The 23,258-nt window shown below is 39.0% G+C and overlaps 1 protein-coding gene across 1 annotated transcript in view; it reads right to left on the bottom strand.

Annotated features, from left to right (window-relative positions):
• The window catches only part of PRRG1 (proline rich and Gla domain 1), a 143,253-nt gene that overhangs the window by 86,899 nt on the left and 33,096 nt on the right, over positions 1-23,258 (bottom strand). Inside the window, exon 2 of the mRNA XM_068962200.1 lies at positions 4,364-4,413. Within this exon, the coding sequence (XP_068818301.1) occupies positions 4,364-4,370 (7 nt within the window). The 5' untranslated portion in view covers positions 4,371-4,413. The remainder of the gene's footprint in view (positions 1-4,363; positions 4,414-23,258) is intronic.

Raw genomic sequence — 23,258 nt, 5'->3', positions numbered from 1 at the left:
CAATGCCACATACAATGGACACTGCTGATGGTCTACTGAGAAATGATTCACACAAGTCTGTTCTCATCCCCTCCACCATTTGTAAGACTATGAATTTTTCCATATCACATAAGCAAAAGAAGGATTCTTCTAACACATCTATAAATAATTTCTTCATCCAACATCAAAGAATACTAAAAGAAGTTGACCTCAATTTAATTTTTCATCTATACTGTATGGTTTCCCAGCTGTGTTCTTTGTTTTCATGGCTCCTTAATTAATGAGGCTAATGACATGTCTTTTTGGTATTTTCTTCTGCTGTCACTTTGTATGACACATTGAGCTATGTTTGTGAGAACCTTTGCTAAAGCCAGTAAAAACTTCATTGTACATGGCCAGAAAAAAAAAAAAAGAGCACACAGTAGCATCTTTTTTTTCTCCTCACTAACAGAGTCAGCAATTAACAAGTATAATCAGACAAACTAAAGCTTAGAGTGTCAAGGATAGATTCTTTGTGATTCAGGATGTTAAGGATGTTTTCAAAGTGCTCACACAAATAGTCAAAATGCTGCTATTACAAGCTGCCATGTGTTTGTAAAAGTAGCGTTTTTGGAAGTGCTTCTCTTATCTCATCTCTGGGTTGGAAACCTCTCCATCTTTGCAGATTACACTAACAAGCCCTATCCTTTAGCAAGAACTCTATTAACTGCCTGACTATGTAAACGGACACTTGCTGAGGCATCTTTTAAAGCAAGCACTCACTGATAATGATTTGATGACTATTCTAAAAAGGAAGAAGGGAAACAAGGAGGAGTATGTTGCCCTGTGTCAGTGCAGCTCTCTTCACTACAGGGCCATGATGAAAACCAAGAATCACAGCATTCTCCAAATCCACTTGAAGCTTGAAAGAAAGTGAAAATCAAACCATGAATCCAGTTACTCTGGAAGGTTCTGTTGATAGTTGATGCTGGAGTTAGGACCTGGCATAGATTAGTTCTAGAACTTTGACCATTTAAAAAAAATGTATTCAGGTTTTAAAATTTTTCAAAACTATCAGAGATAGGTATCTTTTGTGAAGGTGGGGACAGAACCAGAATCCCTGAGGGAGTGCTGGAGAAAACACACAAAAGCTGACTCATCAAGGTTCAGGAAGATATTTTCCATCTATAATCCTTGGGGCTGCCTACCAGGGCCCAGACTGGTGTGGGGTAAGAAAGATGCATAGAACACAAACAGAAGGAACCACTCTATCTCTAACACACCCTAGTCCCAGGCTTCCTGCCTACAGAGGCATCTGATCAAATAACTTCATTTTAACTACTGAATGACAGAACCAATGAAGATCTACATCTTCAACAAGGACAGCAATGAGCAGAGACCTCTGCATTCTTCCATTATACATTAGGGTTTTCAACATGCTTTCATATATATTCTCACATTATGCCAGCCACAGCCTTCTGAGGTTAACAGTGTGCTATGTTATTAATCCCACCACAGAGATGAACAGTCAAAGGCTTTGGCATAGTCAATAAAGCCGAAGTAGATGTTTTTCTGGAACTCTCTTGCTTTTTCAATGATGCAGCAGATGCTGGCAATTTGATCTCTTGTTCTTCTGCCTTTTTTAAATCCAGCTCGCATATCTGGAAATTCATGGTTCACATACTGTTGAAGCCTGGGTTGGAGCATTTTGCGCATTACTTTCCTAGTGTGTGAGATGAGTGCAATGGTGTGGTAGTTTAAACATTGTTTGGCATTGCCCTTCATTGGGATTGGAATGAAAACTGACCTTTTCCAGTCCTGTGGCCTATGCTACGTTTTCCAAATTTGCTGGCATATTGAGTGCAGCATTTTCACAGCATCATCGTTTAGGATTTGAAATAGCTCAGCTGCAATTCCATCACCTCCACCAGCTTTATTTGTAGTGATGTTTCCTAAGGCCCACTTGACTTCACATTCCAGTGATCACACCATTGTGGTTATCTGAGTCATTAAGATCGTTTTTGTATAGGTCTTCTGTGTATTCCTGCCACCTCTTCTTAATATCTTCAGCTTCTGTTAGGTCCATACCATTTCTGTCCTTTATTGTGCCCATCTTTGCATGAAATGTTCCCTTGCTATCTCTAATTTTCTTGGAGAGATCCCTAGTCTTTCCCATTCTATTGTTTTCTTCTATTTCTTTGCATTGATCACTGATGAATGCATTTTTATCTCTCCTTTCTATTCTTTGGAACTCTGCATTCAAATGGGTATATCTTTCTTTCTCTCCTTTGCTTTTAGCTTCTTTTCTTTTCTCAGCTATTTCTAAGGCCTCCTCAGACAACCATTTTGCCTTTTTGCATTTCTTTTTCTTGGGGATGGTCTTGATTACTGTCTCCTGTACAATGTCACAAACCTCTGTCCGTAGTTCCTCAGGCACTCTGTCTATCACATCTAATCCCGTGAATCTATTTGTCACTTCCACTGTATAAGCATACGGGATTTGACTTAGGTCATACCTGAATGATCTAGTGGTTTTCCCCACTTTCTTCAATTTAAGTCTGAATTTTGCAATAAGGAGTTCATGATCTGAGCCACAGTCAGTTCCCGGTCTTATTTTTGCTGACTGTACCAGACCACCAAAGCTGTATGCAGGTCAAGAAGCAACAGTTAGAACTGGACATGGAACAACACTGGTTCCAAATCGGGAAAGGAGTACATCAAGGCTGTATATTGTCACTCTGCTTATTTAACTTATATGCAGAGTATATCATGCAAAATTCCAGGCTGGATGAAACACAAGCTGGAATCAAGACTGCCAGGTGAAATATCAATAACCTCAGATATGCAGATGACACCACCCTTATGGCAGAAAGCAAAGAAGAACTAAAGAGCCTCTTGATGAAAATGAAAGAAGAGAGTGAAAAAGCTGGCTTAAAACTCAACATTCAGAAAACTAAGATCATGGCATCTGGTCCCATCACTTCATGGCAAATAGATGGGGAAACAATAAAAACAGTGACAGACTTTATTTTGGGGGACTCCAAAATCACTGCAGATGGTGATTGCAGCCATGAAATGAGAAGATGCTTCCTCCTTGGAAGAAAAGCTATGACCAACCTAGACAGCATACTACAAAGCAGAGATATTACTTTGCCAACCAAGGTCCACCTAGTCAAAGTTATGGTTTTTCCAGTAGTCATGTATGGATGTAAGAGTTGGACTATAAAGAAAGGTGAGTGCCAAAGAATTGATGCTTTTGCACTGTGGTGTTGGAGAAGACTCTTGAGAGTCCCTTGGACTGTGAGGAGATCCAACCAGTGTATCCTAAAGGAAACCAGTTCTGAATATTCATTGGAAGGACTGATGCTGAAGCTGAAAGGCCAATACTTTGGCCACTTGATGTGAAGAGCTAACTCATTGGAAAAGATCCTGATGCTGGGAAAGATTGAAGGTGGGAGGAGAAGGGGACGACAGAAGATGAGATGGTTGGATGGCATCATCAACTCGATGAGCGTGAGTTTGAGTAAGCTCCGGGAGTTGGTGATGGACAGCAACCTGGTGTGCTGCAGTCCATGGGGTCACAGAGTTGGACATGACTGAGCAACTGAACTGAACTGAACAGAGATGAACAAACAAGTTTAGAGCAATGAGAGGAGTTGATCAAAACAATAGAGTTAGAACTTGAATTCAGGACTCACTCTCTGCCAAGTACTCTTCTCATTATACTACCCAACACCAACTCTTCCTTTGAGGTCCTTCATAACATCAGATTTCATGCCCTATGTTGATTAGAATTTATCATCAAGTCACTGCAGTGGCTGGTTAACAAAGAAATAACCTTAAATTTGTTTGTTGTCAACTGCCCATATAACAGCCTTATGGGAAATGAAAAATGGACAAAAAGAATGAATCTAATGGGTCTTAATTCCAGTCTTTAACACTTTACAGGCAACCAAAGCCATTTAAGTCAACCTCACAGGTGATTTTTTTTTCCTACTATCATTAGTTGCATAGTACAATCATATTTTTGTTTATGTTATTATCAATAAGGCCTTAGAAATCATTAGCAGCATATGGGTAACTTTGCTATGAGTTGTAAAGAAGCAGAGATTAGGGCAGGTTCATATAATATCAAGTTTGGGCCTTCTCTCCCTGTACTAAGTGACATTCAGAAAAGAGCGGGTGTGGGGGGGTGTTGCGGGGGGGGGGGGGAAGACCCTTTCCAGTGAGCAACCTGTCTCTGCACAACACTGCTTCAGACAAAACCTTTCTAACACTAACCAGAAACACAATTTAGTTGTCCACAAAAGAAAAAAAAAAACTTTGAGTTGCAAATCTAATTTCCTGTATATAGTGGATTACTGTAGAGAGAATCTAAATTATTTAAAAGTGAAGAGAGACTTACTTCCCATGTTTTCCTGTGGTCTCCGGTAGATCCTTGGATGATGAATCCCTCTGCAAAACACAGCACACACACAGTCAGATTCAAGTTCCATTAAAACTGATGTTGTCAACATGAGCATTTCATTTCAGTGCTTTCCAATCTTGCCCCCTTATATAAATAAAGCTGATATCTAACCTCAGAAGATGGAAACACTGTATTCTGGAACACATGGGCTCCATATCAGTTGGCTATGACCTTGTTTATCTGGCATTAGTTTCTGCCCTTGCCAAATAAAAGTAATCAAATTGGTCACATGCTTCTTTCATAGGAAAGCAGGGATATCAACAAAAAAAAGGTGGCCAAAAATGCCAAAAGGCTCAATTTCAATAACAAGACTAGAGTGTTATCCCTGTCTATCCCTGGTTTCTCTTCAGTGTCACTCTGTGACAAATCCAATACCCTTTAGAGTGTAACATTTTCCTGAATGGTGTCAAACAGCAGTACCTCTAATCAAATTATCCCTCCAGCAAAGCAGCCCACAGAATTACTACCAGTAAACAGCATGAATCAATAATAACTATGAGCTACTGACAACAGAAACTTTGGAGGAGAAAAATACATACTGCAAATGCAGGTATGCATGGAAGAGCAGCAATTCTGTTTCTTTAGGAAAATACACACACAGAAGCTAATTTATACCACAATGGCTTCATTTTCTTACAGGGTTTAATCACAAAACTACCACACATTTACTGTTCACTTGTCAAATTCCCAATATGGAGATAAGCACCAGAGAGGCACAATTCTAAGACGTAATTTATCACTATGTTAAGGAATATATAACCTGTTTAAGTCAAACATATAGAGGAGAGTAATGTCATCAACCTGGCCACATAGATCATTCCCAATTTCAGTTCCCCTCAAAAGAAGACCCACTAGCAACTATGCACAGAAAATGTGCATATACCCATTGTGAAGATGCTAGGCTGAAGCACCCTGGTGGACAACAGAGACTGAGCAGGACCACATGAGAAGGGTGAATGGACTGGATCCACCCTGACCACATCATGCTCCTCCCTGGAGGGAGGAGAGGAATATGGATTCCATACTGGGAAAAGAGAGCCAAAGGTGGGCATCCAGCTCCTCTACCATATAGGACACTTCCCAGGAGGCCCACTCAGGTCTTGCCTTATGGAGATCACTGGAGCAATCTGCTGCTTGACTACTGGGAATTGGAAAGAGATGGAGAAGGGGGTGGGGCTCAAAGCAAACAGTGCTCAGGCCTTGGCAAATGGCATTTCTGCTCATATCCATGCCTTAGCAAAGATCCTGGCCAGCAGATCTGGCCATTTGCAGAGCTAAGCAGGTGGCCCCTTCTGACTAGAGAGCTCAGGTGGTAGTTCTACTTGATCTGGATCTACGATCAGTGGAACCTCTTCTACCATCCAGCCCATGAAGGCAAGCAAATGCCTAGTCCTGCTGAAGTGCTGAGCATACCCTCCAGTTTCTCCTTCCAGGAAGCCTGGCTGGGGAACCAGAGCAGCCATAAACTCATCTTACAGCCCCGACTGGTCAGACAGCCAAGCTAGTAGTCCTGCCCAATTGCTGAGTATAACCACTGGCCCTGCAAAACCAGGGAGTTGGAACAGTGACCCTGGGCAACAGGAGAACCCAGCCTATGGGACTGCTAGAGAGGCAGAGCAGAGCCTACACTCCCAACTCAGCCATGGAGCCTAGCCCTACAACCCTGATAAGCAGAGGAGCCCAGCCTATGGCCCTGCTCACTTGCTGGAAACAGCCTGTGGTCTTGCCCATGCAGGAAGCCCAGATAGTAATCTTGTCCAATGAAGAAGGGTAGCTTGCGGTCCCACCCAACAAGGAAGCTCAGCAGCATGCAGCCTTGTTCAACTTCATGGCAGTGTCTATGGCCCCACCTAATCCTGAAGCACAACCGGAAGCCATGTGAAAACACTCTGTCCTGCCTGGGGCCCTGCTTAAACATAAAATCCAGCCAGCAATACCATTGGGTTGTGGAGTGCAGTCTGAGATCCCACACAACAAGGCATGACTGCTGAACCAACCCATAGTCCTGCTCAATCATGGAATTGAACCGGTGGCACCACCCTACCAACAAACACAATCTGGGACCTTACCCAACTGGAGGTGATATCAGAACTCAGATAGTGGTCCCATCTCACTGCTGAGCAAAACCAGTAGCCCCACCCAAACAGGGAGATGGTCACCTAGCAGTTCTGCTTGAACTTGGAGCCCAGCCAATAGGCCTACCCAACAGTGGAGCCCAGTCAGTGGCATTTCCCCCAACCTCAGAGCATAGGCAATGGCCTCACCCAATGAGATTCCAAGTGCAAGCCCTGCTGACTGTGGAAGCTACCAGCTGACATGCAGCTGAAAGCTATCATGAGTGGTGAAGGTCTTTCTCTACAGAAGTGAACCTGTAAAGTCTGGAGGAGGAGACTGCTTAAACAAATGCACAGACACCAATGCAGGGAATCATGAAACAAACAGGTAAACATGACATCACCAAAAGAAACTAAAAGTTACAACAACTGACCGTAATGAAACAGAGGTCTATACGCTGTCTGAAAAAAGAATTCAGAAAAAATCCTCTTAAAGAACTTTCAGTGAACTACAAGAACACATTGACAACTAAAGAAAATCAGGACAATAGTACATGAACAAAACAAAAAGTTAAAGAAGTAAACAGAAACCATAAAACAAAACCAGGACCTTTTGGGGATTGATGGAAGTATCCACTGTTTTGTTTTGTTTTGTTTTGTTTTAACTTTTTATTTTGTATTGGGGTATAGCCGATTAACAAACAATGTTGTGATAGTTTCAATGAACAGCAAAGGAACACAGCCATACATACACACACATGTACCCATTCTTCCACAAACTCCCCTCCCATCCAGGCTGCCACATAACATTGAGGAGAGTTCCATATCCTATACAGTAGGTCCTGGTTGGTTATCCATTTTAAATCTAGTAACGTGTACATGTCCATCCGAAACTCCTTAACTATCCCTCCCTCCTTTCCTTCCCCCCCCAACCATAAGTTCGTTCTCTAAGTCTGTGAGTCTCCTTCTGAAAAACAGAAATCTTAGAGCTGAGGAATACAATCACTGAAGAATTGAATAGAATAAAATGGTAATATCTAGCAATAATTACTTTAAACGTAAATGGGTTAAATTCTCCAATCAAAAACAGCTGAGTGGATAAAAAACAAGATTTCAATGATATGCTGTCTACAAGAGATTCGCTTTACTTTTAAGGACGCATATAAGATGAAGTGAAGGGATGGAAATAGGTATTCCAAGCAAGTAGAAACCAAAAGAAAGCAGGGATAACTATATTTAGATCAGACAAGGCAGACTTTAAGCTAAATATGGTCATGAGAGACAAAGAAGGCCATTATATAAAGAAAAAGGAGTCAATTTCATCAAGAAGATATAACAACTATAAATGCTTATGCACCCAATGTTAGATGCACTTAAATATATAAAGCAAGTACTACTACAAATAAAATGAGAAACAAACAGCAATACAGTAACACGTGCTGACTTTAATATCCCACTCTCAACAATGGATGTATCATCCAAATAGAGAATCAATCAGGAAACAGTGGATTTTAACTACACTACAGACTAAACAGATCAGACAGACAGATAGAGAGCATTCTATCCAACAGTAGCAGAATACGCATTTTTCTCAAGAATAGAGAAACTTTTTCTAGGATTGATCATATGGTAGGCCAAAAAATAAGTTTCAACAAATTCAAGAAGGCAGAAATTATATCAAGCATCTTTTACAAACACAATGTTATGAAGTTAGTAATCAATAACTAGAGGAAAGCAAGAAAAATTTTAAGTACATGGAAATTAAACAACATCTTCCTGACCAACCAAAGTAAATAAAACAAATCTTGAGACATACAAAAACTGAAATACAAGAAAACCCATCAGATGCAACAAAAGTAGTTCTAAAAAGTTTATAGTGGTAAATTTATAAAAGAAAAAAAAAAAAAACCCAAAAGAACAACCGAACTTTAGCCATAAACAAATTAGTAAAAGAACAAACTAAGCCCAGAATTAGTAGACGAATTAAATACTATTAGAGCAGAAATAAATAAAATAAAGAATAGGAAAGCAACAGAAAAGATTAACAAAACTAAAAGCTGGTTCATTGAAAAGATGAACAAAACTGACAAATTTTTAGCTAGATCAATAAAAAAAAATGAAGATCCAAATAAATACAAAGCATCATGAGACTACTATGAACAATTACCCACCAACAAATAAAACAGCCTAGAAGTACTAGCATAAAAAAAAGACAAATAGACCAAAAAAACAGAATCCTGAGTCCAGAAATAAATCCAAGCATATAAAGTAAACCAATATTTGACAAGGGAGCCAAAAACACTCAATGGGGGAAAAGCAGTCTCTTTAACAAATGATTCTCGGAAAACTAGATATTCACATTAAAAAAAATTGAAAATGGACCTCCTCCCTTACACCATGGACAAAAATTAACTTTAAATAAACTAAAGACTTAAATGTAAGACTTGAACTCATAAAAAGTCCTAGAAGAAAACAAAGGGGAAAAAAAAGAAAACAAAGGGGAAAAAACAGGCCAAAAAAATCACAAATTAATGAGACTACATCAATCTAAGAAGCTTCTGTATAGAAAAGAAATGATCAACAAAATGAAAAGGCAACCAAAGGAATGGGAGAGTTTATTTGCAAACCACATATCCAACAAAGGGTTAATATTCAAACTATACAATGAACTTATACAACTCAACAGCAGAAAACAATCAAATTTTAAATGGGCAATGGATCTAAATAAACATCTTTGAAAAGAAAATACACAAATGGCCAAGAAGTACATGAAAAGGTGTTCAAATCACTAATCCTGCTGCTGCTGCTAAGTCACTTCAGTCGTGTCCGACTCTGTGCGACCCCATAGACAGCAGCCCACCAGGCTCCCCCATCCCTGGGATTCTCTAGGCAAGAACACTGGAGTAGGTTGCCATTTCCTTCTCCAGTGTATGAAAGTGAAAAGTCAAAGTGAAGTCTCTCAGTCATGTCCAACTCTTCGCGACCCCATGGACTGCAGCCTACCAGGCTCCTCCATCCATGGGATTTTCCAGGCAAGAGTACTGGAGTGGGGTACCATTGCCTTCTCCATCACTAATCCTGAGAGAAATGCAAATCAAACCACAATGAGGGGTGGGGGAGTTGGTTCAAGAGGGAGGGGACATATGTATACTTATGGCTGATTCACACTGTTGTATGGCAGAAGTCAACACAATATTGTACATTACAAAAATACAATGGAACATCACACCTCACACCTGTTACTATGCCTACTTACAGAAAGATGAGAGATAACAAATGCTAGTGAGAATACGGAGAAAAGGGAACCTTTGGACACTGCTAATGCAAATTTAACCTTGTATAGCCACTGGAGAAAGGAGTATGGAAGTTCCTCAAGAAAATAAAAACAGCAATAACATGTGATCTAGCAATTCCTCTTTGGGGTATATAGGTGAAGGAAAAGAAATCACTATCTTGAAGAGATTTTTGTACCACCATGTTCACTGCAGCATCATTTATAATAGTTGAAACATGGAAATACCTAAATGTCTACCAACAGGTGAAGAGATAAAGAAATGCATGTGCAAGCACACACACAGTAATATTATTAGTCATAAGAAAGGGAATTCTAACATCTGTGACAACATGGACGAATCTTTGAGAGCATTAGGCTAAGTGAAATAAGGCAGACCCCAAAAAACAAATACTGTACAATCTCACTTCTGTGTAGAATCTGAAAAAAAAAAAAAAAAAACCTTACAAAAATAGAGAGTAGAATGGTGGTGGCAAGGGGTGGGGGCAGGGGTAGTGGTAAGAGTGGGTGAAGATGGTCAAAAGGTACAAACTTCCAATTTTAAGATGAGTAATTTCTGGGGACGTAATATAGAGTATGATGATTACAGTTATCAACACTTACTGTATATTTGAAAAATGCTGAGCAAATAAACCTTAAAAGTTCTCAATACATCACACAAAAAAATTCTAACTATGTGAGGTGATGGATCAGCTAACTAACCTTTATTGTGGCTATCATTTCACAATATATTTATGAATCAAATCATCACATTGTACAACTTTAACTTATACAATGTTATATATCAATTATATCTCAAATAAAGCTGGGAAAGAAAGAAAGTGTATATGAAATAGGGACACTCAGGGAATAAATACGTGACTAAAACCTGATAACTAGTTGTACAACACTGGAAAATTATTTCTATCTCAAGTTCCTTGCAAAAGGAAGGGGCAGAATTAGATGAATGTTTCCCAAGTTGATGTCCACAGGATGTTAAAAGGTACATTATTCAAAAACAAGGCTCTGATCAAATAAATGGAAGAAATGCTATCTTAAGGTTAAATGGGTTTATTATAAAATTTTCAGAGCCTTAAAAATGCTAATAATGCGACAAAAGTATACTCTCTCCATGTACTTGGCTATACAATCCTTTTCGTAAGCAATCAGTATTTCTTAGGAGTTCTATTCTTGTGAGCTCAGTTTGGGAACCCACAGAAGATAACTGCTAAAACCTCTTGCAGCTCTGAGATTTCATTACTATCTAACAAGGCATTAATTGTATGGAACAAAAGTAACAGTGAATCCAGAAAGAAGTCAAGGGGGTTGATTCTCAGAGTATTTTGGAGCCAAAAGGAACTTGAGAAACCATCTAATGATTTTTCCTCACCCCACCTTTTACTTAAAGCATCAGAGCACGCTCACAAAATCTTATGCAGAACACTAATATATAAAATGGGTTAGGGCCAAAGTCTTCAGGGTGAATTGAGGTAGAGGGCTGTAGTCCCACTTACTGGGATTTCTCCTTGAGGGAGCCTAGAAACTTCATCGGAAAGCAGAGGTTAGTGAGCCCTGACCCTTCTGATTAGCTATTCTGAGAAGGCTTTGGGAAAGAGCGGAACTCTCCTACATATTCACAGGAAGGTCCTTCACCCTTCCCGGTATCAACTCGATTTTAAGTCCTCCTTAAAGGACTCCTTTAAGTCAGACACATAAAATAAGCATTATGTAAAGAGAATCACAAAACGTTTCTCACTCTAGAAAAAACCACATAACGGTAAATACACTAAAATGCAACCCCTGTAGAGACGAGAAGCTATTCAAGTGTTAAGCCGGGGAGTCACATGGCTACACTTGGATTTCAAGAAGTTCTGAGTGGCAGCAGTAGGGAAAAGAGGAGATTTGACTGGCGAGACTTCTTGTACTTTATTTCCTGTTTGTTCTTTAATATTTAACAGTCTTTTTGCAAAGAATCAAGCCATTCTCAGTTGTGTTCGGGGAACCACAAAAGGCTTTGAGCCCTAAGCTAGGACTTTCAAGAGGACTGGCCTCTCCAGAGGTCAACACGGTGTAAAGAACAGGTTTCAGAGGCAACTCTCTTCCAGGGGAAGATGAAACCAAGGAGGTAACTGTCAGTTGACTCACCTAGTGTTCCAGCAATAAACTTCCAAAGACCCGAACTTTGTTTTAAAGAAGACAATTTCCTGACAGAGGTATGGAGTTTACCACCTACTGACAATAAACCCTGGATTCCTCCAGTCCCAGGTTACTACTCTGCTTCTCCTGTTGCCAGGGTTAAGCTAATTTCTTAAAGTAATAGCAACATACTTAAAAACAACAACATAGCAGCTTTTAGCCAGACATTAACAAATCTAAATAAAAATCACTGTTCCATGGGTTTACCCAGCCTGGTATTAAACATTCTCGACAAGCAGGTTCCACCTTCATTAGCAGTCACCCTACATTCCAGCCAAACCGGCCTCTACTCATCCCAAAAGTATGCTTTAAACCGTTGCAATTCTATGCCTCTGTTCTTCTCTGCATTATTCATACCTACTAAAATCCCATTCATCCCTTACTATTGGTAGTGAAGCCTTTCCTCATTCCACGAACAGGAAGTCATCTCTTTTCCTTTGAGCTAAGACAATGTGGAACTTAGGTGCTATCTTATACAGATGTGCATACCTTACAGTGTCCATCAGACTACACTTTTCAGAGGGTAAGTGATTTGTCTTCTACGTCTGTGTCTAGGTTGTGCAGGACACAGATCATTCCCAATGAGAGCTCTAGTGGCCAGACTTAGAGGAGGCCCTCATACCAAGTATGTTCAGGACACTCTTTTTGCCTAAGTTTTCCTTAGTATATAGATCAATGAATCATACTTCAGTCACTTACATACCACCTTAGTTGATTTACTGATTTTTGCTAAATGCATTTATTGCCTTCACTTCAGGTTTCCTTCAATGAAGTCATTTTTTTAAACTTCACCATTCACTTTAGCCTTATCCTGTAAAATACTATGTGAAATCACAAATTCAATGTTATATTTTTCTAATGCATATAAAAATACATAACTGTTAAAGTTCAAAAACTTTTTCAAGGTTTTCTCTAGTCATTTTGTTTACTTTGTGGAACATTGTTCATTCCTATCTTCAGTCAGTTAAAAAAATAATGGGGGTCTTTTACTTGCCAGGCGCTGTTCTACTCTTTAAAAGGGCAGTTGTTGTCAACTGAAGGTAATTTTCTCCCCAAGAGACGTTTGGCATTATCTACAGATATTTGAGAGGCTGGCGTGGTGGTAAAGAATTCACCTGCCAATGCAGGAGAAACAGGTTTGATCCCTGGGTTAGGAAGATCCCTTGGAGGAGGAAATGGCAACCCACTCCAGTATTCTTGCCTGAAAAATCTCATGGACAGAGGAGCCTCATGGGCTACAGTCCTTGGGGCTGCAAAGAGTCAGACACAACTGAACGCGCACACACATGAAAGATATTTTGGCTTGTCAAAACTGGGGAGGGATGCTACTAACATTTCAGGGGTTGAGGCCAAGGATACTGCTAAATATTCCACAGTTTCCAGAACAGTCCCCCACAATACAGAATTATCTGATCCAAAATGTCAACAATATCCAAGTTAAGAAACCCTACTTCAGAGAAACATGGCAAATGAAAGACACACCATCTGCTTTTCTGGAGCTTACAGTCCAGTAACAACGTTACAGATGCTACTACTTTCTTCTTGTACATTCAAGTAAGATTCATTAAGTCTATAGTTTTCAGGATTTCTTCTCTGTGGTATTAATTTCTTATATCAGGCAGGCATTCTGGCACTGAGCAAATTTCCAGAACTGTGGCATCTTAAATAACGGCAGGTTTCACGCATTCCTGACAAGGGTTCCCCCACCAGGTCAGAGTGTAAGCTTTGCCACCATGTGTCCCTGGGTTTGAGACTGCCCTGCCAATTACTAGCTATGTGGCCTTGGGCAAGGGATTTAACCTCTCCAAGCCTCCGTCTTTTCATCCATAATGCAATTATTATTGGTAGTCCTAATTTCACAGACTTTGAGGGAAGATTAAATGAGAACAGTTCAATGTAACAACAAATAAACAGTGAACAGGACCTGTGAGGAGGGTAACAAAGATTTTCATTCCCCTAAATGTCTTGGTTCAGTGTAGTTTTGGTGGTTGATCTGGTTCAATACATTCAGTTTAGTTCAGTCGCTCAGTCATGTCCGATTCTTTGCGACCCCTTGGACTGCAGCACACCAGGTTTCCCTGTCCATCACCAATTCCAGGAGTTTACTCAAACTCATGTCCATCATGTCGGTGATGCCATCTAATCATCTCATCCTCTGTTGTCCCCTTCTCCTCCTGCCCCCAATCCCTCCCAGCATCAGAGTCTTTTCCAATGAGTCAACTCTTCGCATGAGGTGGCCAAAGTATTGGAGTTGCAACTTCAACATCAGTCCTTCCAATGAATATTCAGGACTGATGTCCTTTAGGATGGCTGGTTGGATCTCCTTGCAGTCCAAAGGACTCTCAAGAGTCTTCTCCAACACCACAGTTCAAAAGCATCAATTCTTCGGCACTCAGCTTTCTTCACAGTCCAACTCTCGCATCCATACACGACTACTGGAAAAACCATAGCCTTGACTAGATAGATCTTTGTTGGCAAAGTAATTATTAAGTGTAAATATTACTACTTAAGACAGAGAGTAGAATACTATATATTTAATGAGCTGATTTTTTAAAATTTGATTTTAAAGTTTTAGCATCAGTTGCACGTCCTATTTAAGTTTGGAATGTGTGCCCTCAGTTCTTTATGAGCTTCCTTTGCCATTTTTGCTGTCCTTAAATGTGCTTGTGCCTCTTTTCCTAAGCTTCCAGTGACAATCAGACCCTGGAAACTCCTAATCCTGGTAGCGATTCTTCTTTCAGTAATCCTCTGAGATTCGATTATGTCTAGCTCTTTATTAGTTCTGAAACACTGAAGGGTACATTTGAATTTGTAGAGAAGCACTTCGATGACGGCTTTATTTTCGAGCCACATGGCTCTCTCATGGCTGATTAGGTAGGTCCATCACTTCCCTGTCCTCCACTGTGGAGGACTCAGATACTTGCATTAATTTCTGGACATCCTGCTAAAGGCTGTGCCAGTCCTAGCCTCCTGCTCTTCCCCAAGCCCGAAAGTCCTTTCGATTTTGAAGAGAAAGTGGGCCTAAGGGCCCTGTGGCATACTCTAGAGTTGAGAGGAAATCCATTGTCTCTTCATGATGTCTCTTAAAGCCCCAGCTCTCTTTAGCTGCTGAAGGGCCTTCTGTAAGAGGTGAGTTAACTCCACTGGGTTCCTCAGAGCTTCCTCTCTACATCTTCTCCACTTCCACATCCTCCAAATAATAAAGACTCTACTGGTATATGTTGTATATCTACAACAGTAAAGCCATTCCACATATATCATCTCATGAGTGCTCACAACAATAACTTTTGATAAGTGATAAAACTAACTTTCCAAGAAATTGACTCACGCATGTTCACATCATCAGTAAGGAGGAGAGTCCCAGGATTGTTGTTTTTAGTTCATCAACACATTTACATCAATTTGGTACACTTTCATACATGTACAGCTCAAAAACTTCACAAACACACCTGCTCTAACTGGCATCCAGATTACAATTTGGAACACACTCCACAGGATTTTAACTGAGGGGTCCTGACACCAAGTCCAGTGCTCTTTAAATCATACCTGTAAATCATACACGTAGGCATTCAACATATTTTTAGTTACTGCTTCTAAATGTCAGAATTTTGCTAAGCACTGCAGAGATGATGGTAAATAAGACAGATTTGATCCCTGCCCTAATATAACTTAGAGCCTATAGGGGGTCATAATAATTTATTTTTTTTAAAGACCATACATAAAGGAGCTTAAGGTATTAGAAGAACTTTAAAAAGTTCAGTATGGCTTCGGCATGCCAAGAAAGAGAGAATAGGTTAGAGAAAGAAATAGTCGAATCATAGAAGACTTCACTGCCTGAAAAAAGAGTTTGGATTCTAAATGTTGTAGAAGAGTGCTAAACAATGCCCCTTCTTCATAAAACAGCCTCTTCCCAAAGAGCTGGCTGAATTCTTCAACTGCTCCAACCTCTGGGTACTTACTCCACACCATTCACTTCACTAGGCCCATTAACCTCAATGTATAACTAAAATAACTGACATAAAGGCTTAAGATATATATTTTAATATGTATATATTAAGTATGAATACAGTAATCATAAAATTCTAAATCATGATATAAAATAATGTTAAAATTTATATGTGTATATAATATATATTTATAAATGCTGTTCCTCCCAGTGATATACACAAAGCAGCAGCATCAAATGTGCTATCAGATATTGCTGCATTACCTGGATACTCATCTTTTAAAATGTGGAGAGCAAAGTGAAGCAAGTTTACAGATGAAGAAAGGACAATCAGCACAACCTTCTTTTCAATTCAACAAATACTATGACTATGCAAATACATATTGTGTTTCTACCCTGTGCCTAGTTGCTGGAAAGACAGCAGTAAATAAAAAAGATAAAAATCCCTGCCCTCAGGAAAGTTACAACCTAGATGCATGGGAGCCTGTGCTTGTTTACTGAAACAAGCAAAATGTATAGTATGCTAAATTGTGACAAATAGTGGTGCACACAAAGGATAAAAAAAAATAAGGCCTGAAAGGAGAATAGGGATTATTTAAATCTGTGTAAACAGGCAAGCATTTTTTGAATACTTGTCTTTTCAGTAGTTTATCAATGACATAACTGCTGGTTGTAAACCAGGGGTCAGCAAACTTTTTCTGTAAAGGGCCAAACTTTTTCTGTAAACTGTTTCTGTAAATGTCGAGCTTTGCAGGCCATATGGTCTCTGCTTAAACTATTTGACTTTGCTGTTGTAGCACAAAAGCAGCCACAGAAATGAAATTGTGTGTGGCTGTGTTCTTGTTTTTAAAAAATATAAATGTATTCATTTTAATTGGAGGTTAATTACTTTACAATATTGTAGTGGTTTTGCCATACATTGACATGAATCCGCCACGGGTGTACATGTGTTCCCCATCCTGAACTCCCCTCCCACCTCCCTCCCCATCTCATCCCTGTGGGTCAACCCAGTGCACCAGCCCCAAGCATCCAGTATCATGCATCGAACCTGGACTGGCGATCTGTTTCACATATGATGATATACATGTTTCAATGACATTCTCTCAAATCATCCCACCCTCACCCTCTCCCACAGAGTCCAAAAGACTGTACTATACATCTGTGTCTCTTTTGCTATCTCGCATATAGGGTTAGCATTACCATCTTTCTAAATTCCATATATATGCGTTAGTATACTGTATTGGTGCTTTTCTTTCTGACTTACTTCACTCTGTATAATAGGCTCCAGTTTCATCTACCTCATTAGAACTGATTCAAATGTATTCTTTTTAATGTCTGAGTAATACTCCATTGTGTATATTTACTACAGCTTTCTTATCCATTCGTCTGCTGATGGACATCTAGGTTGCTTCCATGTCCTGGCTATTATAAACAGTGCTGTGATGAACATTGGGGTACACGTGTCTCTTTCAATTCTGATTTCCTCGGTGTGTATGCCCAGCAGTGGGATGGGATTGCTGGGTCATATGGCAGTTCTGTTTCCAGTTTTTTGTTTTTGTTTTTTTTTTTTACTTTTTATTATTCATTTATTATTTTTTTTTAATTTATTTTTATTTTACTTTACAATACTGTATTGGTTTCACCATACATTGACATGAATCCGCCACAGGTGTACATGAGTTCCCAATCTTGAACCCCCCTCCCACCTCTCTCCTCATTTTTTAAGGAATCTCCACACTATTCTCCATAGTGGCTGTACTAGTTTGCATTTCCACCAACAGTGTAAGAGGGTTCCCTTTTCTCCACACCCTCTCCAGCATTTATGGCTTGTAGACTGTTGGATAGCAGCCATTCTGACTGGCATGAAATGGTACCTCATTGTGGTTTTGATTTGCTGCTGCTACTGCTGCTAAGTCGCTTCAGTCGTGTCCGACTCTGTGCGACCCCAGAGATGGCAGCCCACCAGGCTCCCCCATCCCTGGGATTCTCCAGGCAAGAACACTGGAGTGGGTTGCCATTTCCTTCTCCAATGCATGAAAGTGAAAAGTGAAAGGGAAGTTGCTCAGTCGTGTCCAACTCTTCGTGATCCCATGGACTGCAGCCTACCAGGTTCCTCCATCCATGGGATTTTCCAGACAAGAGTACTGGAGTGGGGTGCCATTGCCTTCTCTCTGATAATGAGCATCTTTTCATGTGTTTGTTAGCCACCTGTATGTCTTCTTTGGAGAAAAGTCTGTTTGGTTCTTTGGCCCATTTTTTGATTGGGCCATTTATTTTTCTGGAATTGAGCTGCAGGAGTTGGTTGTATATTTTTGAGATTAATTCTTTGTCAGTTGCTTCGTTTGGTATTATTTTCTCCCATTCTGAAGGCTGTGTTCTAATAAAACTTTATTTATGGATAGTGAAATTGAAATTTTATATAATTTTCATGTGTCATGAAATTTCCTTTTAAAATTTTTCAACCATTTAAAAGTGTAAAAAGCATGTGCCATATAAAACAGGCACAAGCCATTATCTGCCAGTCCCAGGAGTATACTGGGAAATAGCTTAGTGAATTTCCATAAATCAACAAATCAAAAGAAATCCAAGTAAGCCCAGGATAAATATTACTGAAACATAAATATCTAGCACTATCAATAAGAAGAGTTAGACAATTGTCTAATAACTTTTAAGTCAGAGATATTAATTTTATATGATAGTGGGACTTGTATTTCAAGTACACAATAAAATATTAAAGACAATGGTGTAACTATCTAAATAAATCATGCTTAAGCTATAGAAGTGCCTCAGTGAATGAAAAGAAATCATCACAGATAACATCAAATAATCTAGATGCCCTGTAAATCACTTGATGAAGTCAATGGGATTTCCTAACAGAAATCATTTATTTCATCCAAAGTAATGTTTCAATTATCACTTCCAATCCAATGAAATACAAAGCTATCTATCTAGTCTTAACCTTTCCCCTAACTTCTGTAATTTCAAATGCCCCAGAGAAATCTATACTTGGATTCTGTGCCACCACCTGAAACATCAGGGATCTGAAACCAACTATTTTATCCACCATGTATATTAAGTAGCTGACCCTCTAAATTCTGTAACTGTATTATTGATATCTTTATTATCAATCATTCAACCCAAGTGTTGTGGCATGACATTTTTTTAGATACTTTAAGTTGTATTTCTCCCAAGAGTTCATTTTCTTTTTCCCTTCTTTCTTTACTCTCTTATCAACTATTTTCTCCACAAGCAGCTAAGCCACTCTGCACTCATGGCTTCAAATGTAACATAAGCTTGGGTAAGAAGAAGAGAAATGAAAAACTTCCTGACTTTGTTTTCCAAGGTACAGCAGAGACCACGTGACTGAAGAATGTAATGAGAACATGGGTTCCCTCTGCAACCCCATCATTCATGCCCCCATCCCAGGCTAGAAATAAATGAGCAAATAAATAAATGTTATCTGTTATTTTTTCTAGTCTGTGCTAAGATAAGCAGCTTTCACTGAGGTGTCTGCCAACAGGTAGATGACTAAGCCACCTTGAAGCAGATCCTCCAGGCCCATTCGAGCCTTCACATGACTGCAGGCCCCAGCTGACATGTTGAAAGCAACCTTGTGAGAGAGACTGAGCTAAAACCGCCCAGCTTAGCTACTCTTGGATCAATGACAGTCTGACTGTGTGAGATAATTATTAAACTGCTAAGCTTTGGGATAATTTGTTATGCAGCAATAGATAAATAACACGGTACTTATTATTCTTTTATATAAAATATTAAAATAAAGCACACATACATAAAAGTATACAAATCCTAAGTATATACCTCGTTGAATTTTCATAAAGTGAGCACAACCATGTACTGGTACCTAGATCTGAACAAAACATTACTGGCACTCCAGAAGCCCCCCCTGTGCCTCTGGCCTGATTTCTTACATCATAGATGAGATTTGAGTGTTTTTGAACTTCGTATAAGTGGAATCACAATGTATGCTCTTTTGAATGTAGCTTGTGCTCAGCATCATGTTTATAAGATTCATCCATATCGTTCTATGTAGTTACATTTCATTCATTCTCACTACCAATTTCATCCTAGGTCTATATCCCCGTTAATGCATTCATTTTACTACTGATGGGCATTTGGGTTTTCTCAAGTTTAGGTTTATAACAAATAGTGCTATGAACATTCTTGTACATATCTTTTTATGAACATATATAACTATTTCTGCATCTATGCCAAAAAGTAGAATTAATGGGTTTATAGGTATGCTTATATTCAGCTCTACTCATTACTTAAATCACCACTTTTCCAGGATGGTTGTACACTCTCAGCAGTGCTAGAACAGGACTCCAGTTGCTCCACATTCATGCTGACTTTTGATATTGTCCTTTTCATCTTTGCTATTCTGGTGAGTGGTCATGGTACTGCACCATACATCTTCCCAATGATCGATGAAACTGAACAGCTTTCTGTACATTAACTGGCCATTTGGACATCTTGTGTGAAGTGCCTGTTTCAAAAAATCTTTTGCCTATTTAAGCAAATATTACTTTTAAGATCAGCAAAATACCATAATTTTCTCAACAGCTTCCCTGGTGGCTCAGTTGGTAAAGAATCCACCAGCAATGAGGAGACCCAAGTTTAATCCCTGGGTTGGGAAGATCCCCTGGAGAAGGAAATGGCAACCCACTCCAGTATTCTTGCCTGGAGAATCCCACAGAGCCTGGTGGGCTACAGTCCACGGGGTTGCTAAGAGTCAGACCTGACTGAAAGAGACTTAGCACTAGCACTATAGAATTCAGAGCAGTTCAGTGCTAGTACAGAAAGCAGTAAACATTCTGCAAATAGAAAAGTATATCACCTGTAAGTGTGATCCCATTACATCACACATCTTGAGAGGAAAAATGGTAATTTATATATACCTGTGCACACGTGCTCAGTTTGTGTCTGACTCTGCAATCTCATGGACTGTAGCCCACTAAGCTCCTCTGTCCATGGGATTTCCCAGGCAAGAATACTGGAGTGGTTGGCCATTCCCTTCTCCAGGGGATCTTCCTCACCCAGCAACCGAACTCAGGTCTCCTGCATTGCAGGTGGATTTTTCACCACTGTACCACCTAGGAAGCCCATATATACTCTTGACTAGCCAATAAATATTCACCTTCCTTTAACCTCACATGCCTATATTAGCCTTTACTTTCTTTTTCTATTTTATGAGTTACCAGAATGCACAACAGCATTAGCTGCTTATTTTTAGTTTACTGATTAAATTTTAATAAGATGCTTCAGACAGCAGAACAATCAGTTAAAGAAAGTTAATACTGCTGCACAAGATCAATGCATAACGGACACCATGTGTGAGTGAAAAAGTAGAAGAATAAACAATGTGACTTTGGTTGTATTTACCTTAGGCATACCACAGAACAAAATCTTAGCCCTAAATGTAACAAAACTGGTGCTTTAAATGTGATCATATAAGTAGTTCAGGTTTATAATTTTAAAAAAATGAGGTCAGATATACTAACTTACTTCAAGAGCTCAATATTTACAATTCAACCAGAAAAAAATCCATCTCACAGTTTTAGTATTCCCACTATCCTACTGTGTATGCACATGACAAAAATATGGCATTGAAATAACATAACAAATAGTATATGGAACAAATCTGATATACCTCTAAGGCTTTAGAAAGAAGAGCTCTTGCTATGACATGTAAAAAGTTACATCATTCTCTAACAAAGCATATCATTGCAATGAATATGTCCAAGGATATTACATTAAAGCTATTGGGAGAACCAAAATTTAATGGTTTGACATGGACCATTAAACATGAAATTAAAACATTAACCTCAATTCTAAAGAAGGTTTATTTTGCAGGATGACTTTCTTAAATAAATAAGATTTATGGTTTCTTCGATAAAAAAAACTGTTTCTGAGTGAAGGTCCATTTCCTTTAAGAATCATTCAAATTTTTCAAAGGAAAATTAATTTTAAGAACAAAATTAAGTTCATAATGCTAGCCAACCATAAGAATCATTCTGTAAAAGCAGGTGTAAGGTAAAATAGAAAGACCCCAAAGAAATGCTTTACCTTTGCACACTAGTATCTTCTCCTGCATAAGCAGGCCAGATAAACTCAGATAGATTTCTAGGAGAAGCTATTATACTGATGTCACTGGGCAACACTAACCACATAGGTTAAAAATAAAATCTAAAGATGACAGGGAATGAGGCTTGATGTTGTCTGTTGGTATTGGTTTTAAATTCTACCACTCAATCTAATGGAACTGAAGAACTATGGATTCCCATACAAAACGCAGAAGAGAAATGAAACCAAGGTCCTGGAGAATCCACAAACTAGAAAATGAGCTTAATCACATTTGATGAGAAACCACCAATCCCCAAAGGGAGATTCAATTGCATAATCATGTCTTATTTAGTTTCATGCTGGCAGAGAGCATGTAAATCTTGTCTGATGCTAGATCTTCATACTTATCACTCTACTTGACACATACTAGACATGAGAAATTTATCGAGTAAAAAACTTGTTGAATAAATAAAATATTGTATTTTAATGTCTTGAGTTTATATACTACTCCATTTTGTGTCCAACTTCTTTCATTCATACATTGTAATAATCTTCTTAAGACTTATGTACTTCCTAAGTATGATTCTTGATGGGTGCATTACATTCATGAACCATAATTTAAGCATTCCCTAAATGTTCTTTCAGAAATAAACTTTGTTACAATCATACAATAAAAACTGATGCAGTCATTAAGAACTGATTCCAATTTTTGCTGTCATAAATAATGTAGTAGTGTGGATTTTAAAATATAAACCGCTATTCTCATTTCTCATTACTGCCTTGGGACAGATAAATGAGAGAACCTGGATTTAGATAACTGGAGATAGAGCTATCTTATCTTTGGGGGCAAACCAGCATATATTATTAGTAGGAAGATCAGAGGCCATTATCAGCTCTTCACACATGCATAAATTAATCCACCTGCTTCTTAATGCCTAGCTGAAACAGACTACAAAAATTGGAATTTTCCCATGATAAAACAGAAGTGGATTTTATCCAGCAAGAGCTGTGTTATATAGGGTGGATATGGGAGAATTGATCCTGATCAAGGAACATGCACTGAGCTAGGCCTTTGTTCTGTTACCTAGTGAGCTGTGAGAAATTTCTGAGACTCTGTTTCCTCTCCAATAAAAGGCTTCCTGGTGAAATGAACTGAGACTTGAGAAGTTTGACAGGAAAGGGCCAAGAAGATAGAACTTGTGCACACTTTGAAGTATTCACTGCAGGGGTTACTGCAGGCATATGATCAGCTGTTACTTTATCTCTCGTGTATCTAAAAGTTCA

The sequence above is a fragment of the Capricornis sumatraensis genome, chromosome X, assembly GCF_032405125.1.
Source record: "Capricornis sumatraensis isolate serow.1 chromosome X, serow.2, whole genome shotgun sequence".
In the NCBI taxonomy this organism is placed as follows: Eukaryota; Metazoa; Chordata; class Mammalia; order Artiodactyla; family Bovidae; genus Capricornis; species Capricornis sumatraensis.
This window is presented reverse-complemented; position numbering and strand designations above follow the sequence as displayed.